The 1,680-nt window shown below is 45.1% G+C and overlaps 1 protein-coding gene across 1 annotated transcript in view; it reads left to right on the top strand.

Moving 5' to 3' along the window:
* Positions 1 to 1,402: 1,402 nt before the first annotated feature.
* Positions 1,403 to 1,680, top strand: part of Slc2a13 (solute carrier family 2 (facilitated glucose transporter), member 13) — a 352,717-nt gene continuing 352,439 nt past the window's right edge. Inside the window, exon 1 of the mRNA XM_013033472.1 lies at positions 1,403 to 1,663. Within this exon, the coding sequence (XP_012888926.1) occupies positions 1,403 to 1,663 (261 nt within the window). The remainder of the gene's footprint in view (positions 1,664 to 1,680) is intronic.

Consider the following 1,680-nt stretch of genomic DNA (forward strand, 5'->3'; position numbering starts at 1 on the left):
CCAGACCTCTCAGAACTGAATTTGTAGGTCCCGAAGACCAGAAGCCAAGGTGTTTATTCACTATTCCAGCTAGTTTAAAGGTCAGGCTTGTTTCTGATCAAGAAGAAACTTTCTCTCCCAGCTGCTTGCTTCTCCAGGGGAGGGCAGCCCTGCCCTTAGAAGCCACGTGAAGCAGCTCACCACGAGGGGGCGCGAGTTCGCTATAGTAGTCAAGGGAAAAAAGCGCTCACCTGAATCTTTAAAATCTGAATATTAGATTTCATCACTCTGGGCGAAGGCTGTACTTCACGGATCCCTAGAAATGGCGGTAGAGATATGCAGGACATTTAAACAGTAATTCTCTCCAAGCTCATTAATTCATTTTTTCCTACTTGCTGAAAACTGCTCTACTCGAGAGATAATCACCACTGATAAATCTCAATGAAAACAATTTTTGACAGATTCTAACATAATATTTTATTGCAACAGGCATGACAAAATCACTCTCTCTAAAAGGTGAAAAATTGAGACTGCATGAAAAATAGGCCCATGCTAAGAAACCTTTTGCTCAAATAAGGGAAATAAAATCACACTAGAATTATAGGCTAGAATATACCATGATGTTTTACGTGTGGCCCTCAGCCTGAAGAATGAAGGTATCTCAAAGAGATGTGTCATCTTTTTCTCGTGAAGTGGAACTGTATAAAATAATTTACAAACCATTCCAACCAGAGGGGAAAAAACCCAAATAACTGGCAATTAACAACTAAAATAATTCATCTTAAATAATGTTTGTTTCAAACGAATGAAACTATTTTTTTTTCAAATAGTGACAGTGATTTTTCAGGGACAGAAGATATCTTTCATTTGGGTGGACTGTTGAAGACAAGATGAAGACACCTGTCAAACTACAAATCAGGTATCTCGTTTTTCTTCTCATCCCTGGGAATACCCTGGTTATATAACAGTAGAACTGCAAACATGTGAGTTCTCTTTTACCCACCAGGAACCCACGGGAGAAGCTTTGGGATTCACGTGTTTCCATTGTCCTCAGAGTCAAGTTATACCGTGGATTTAAAATAAGCACAATTTCAGACTGGCAGTGGGAGCAGAATCTGGTTATAGAAACGATCCAACACCGTCCTGAATCACTCCAGAAAAAAACCTCACCGGATACCAGGGAAATAGCACACACTGGCTAATGTTGCCATACTATAAAAGGAAGGTTGCTTGCTAAGCGTCATACAGGATAATTTATTTTTCTCCTAGGCCTGACTTAGAAGTCAAGTCAGTTTGTCTTAGAGGCTCCCCCATCCTCTTCCAAACCCTGCAAACGTAGTGATCAGTGGATTCGATTACCTAGCAACATCCTCCTTTTTTCCTTCCTCTGCCCCTCTGCTTCCCCAGATGCAGCCGGTAAACCATGCTGAATCCAGTCCCATTTCCAGAACCCTCACTCACTCAGCAGCAGCTTTTCTTAGTGAGGTGGGTGGAGCTTGATGAGATGACTCCAAGGCCACGCCCACAGAGGAGGCGGGACGTCCCTATTTCCACACGCACTGAGGGGGCGGGGACGGAAGCTCTGCCCCGCCCACAGAGAGGCGAGGATCCTGGAGGCTCCGCCCCTGCCTGGGTGCACGTGACCCCGGCCCCGCCCCCTCGGTCGCTCCGCAGCGCCAGCTCGGCAAGCGAGGGAGGCGT

This window comes from Dipodomys ordii, unplaced genomic scaffold, assembly GCF_000151885.1.
Source record: "Dipodomys ordii isolate 6190 unplaced genomic scaffold, Dord_2.0 Scaffold170, whole genome shotgun sequence".
NCBI classification, from domain to species: Eukaryota; Metazoa; Chordata; class Mammalia; order Rodentia; family Heteromyidae; genus Dipodomys; species Dipodomys ordii.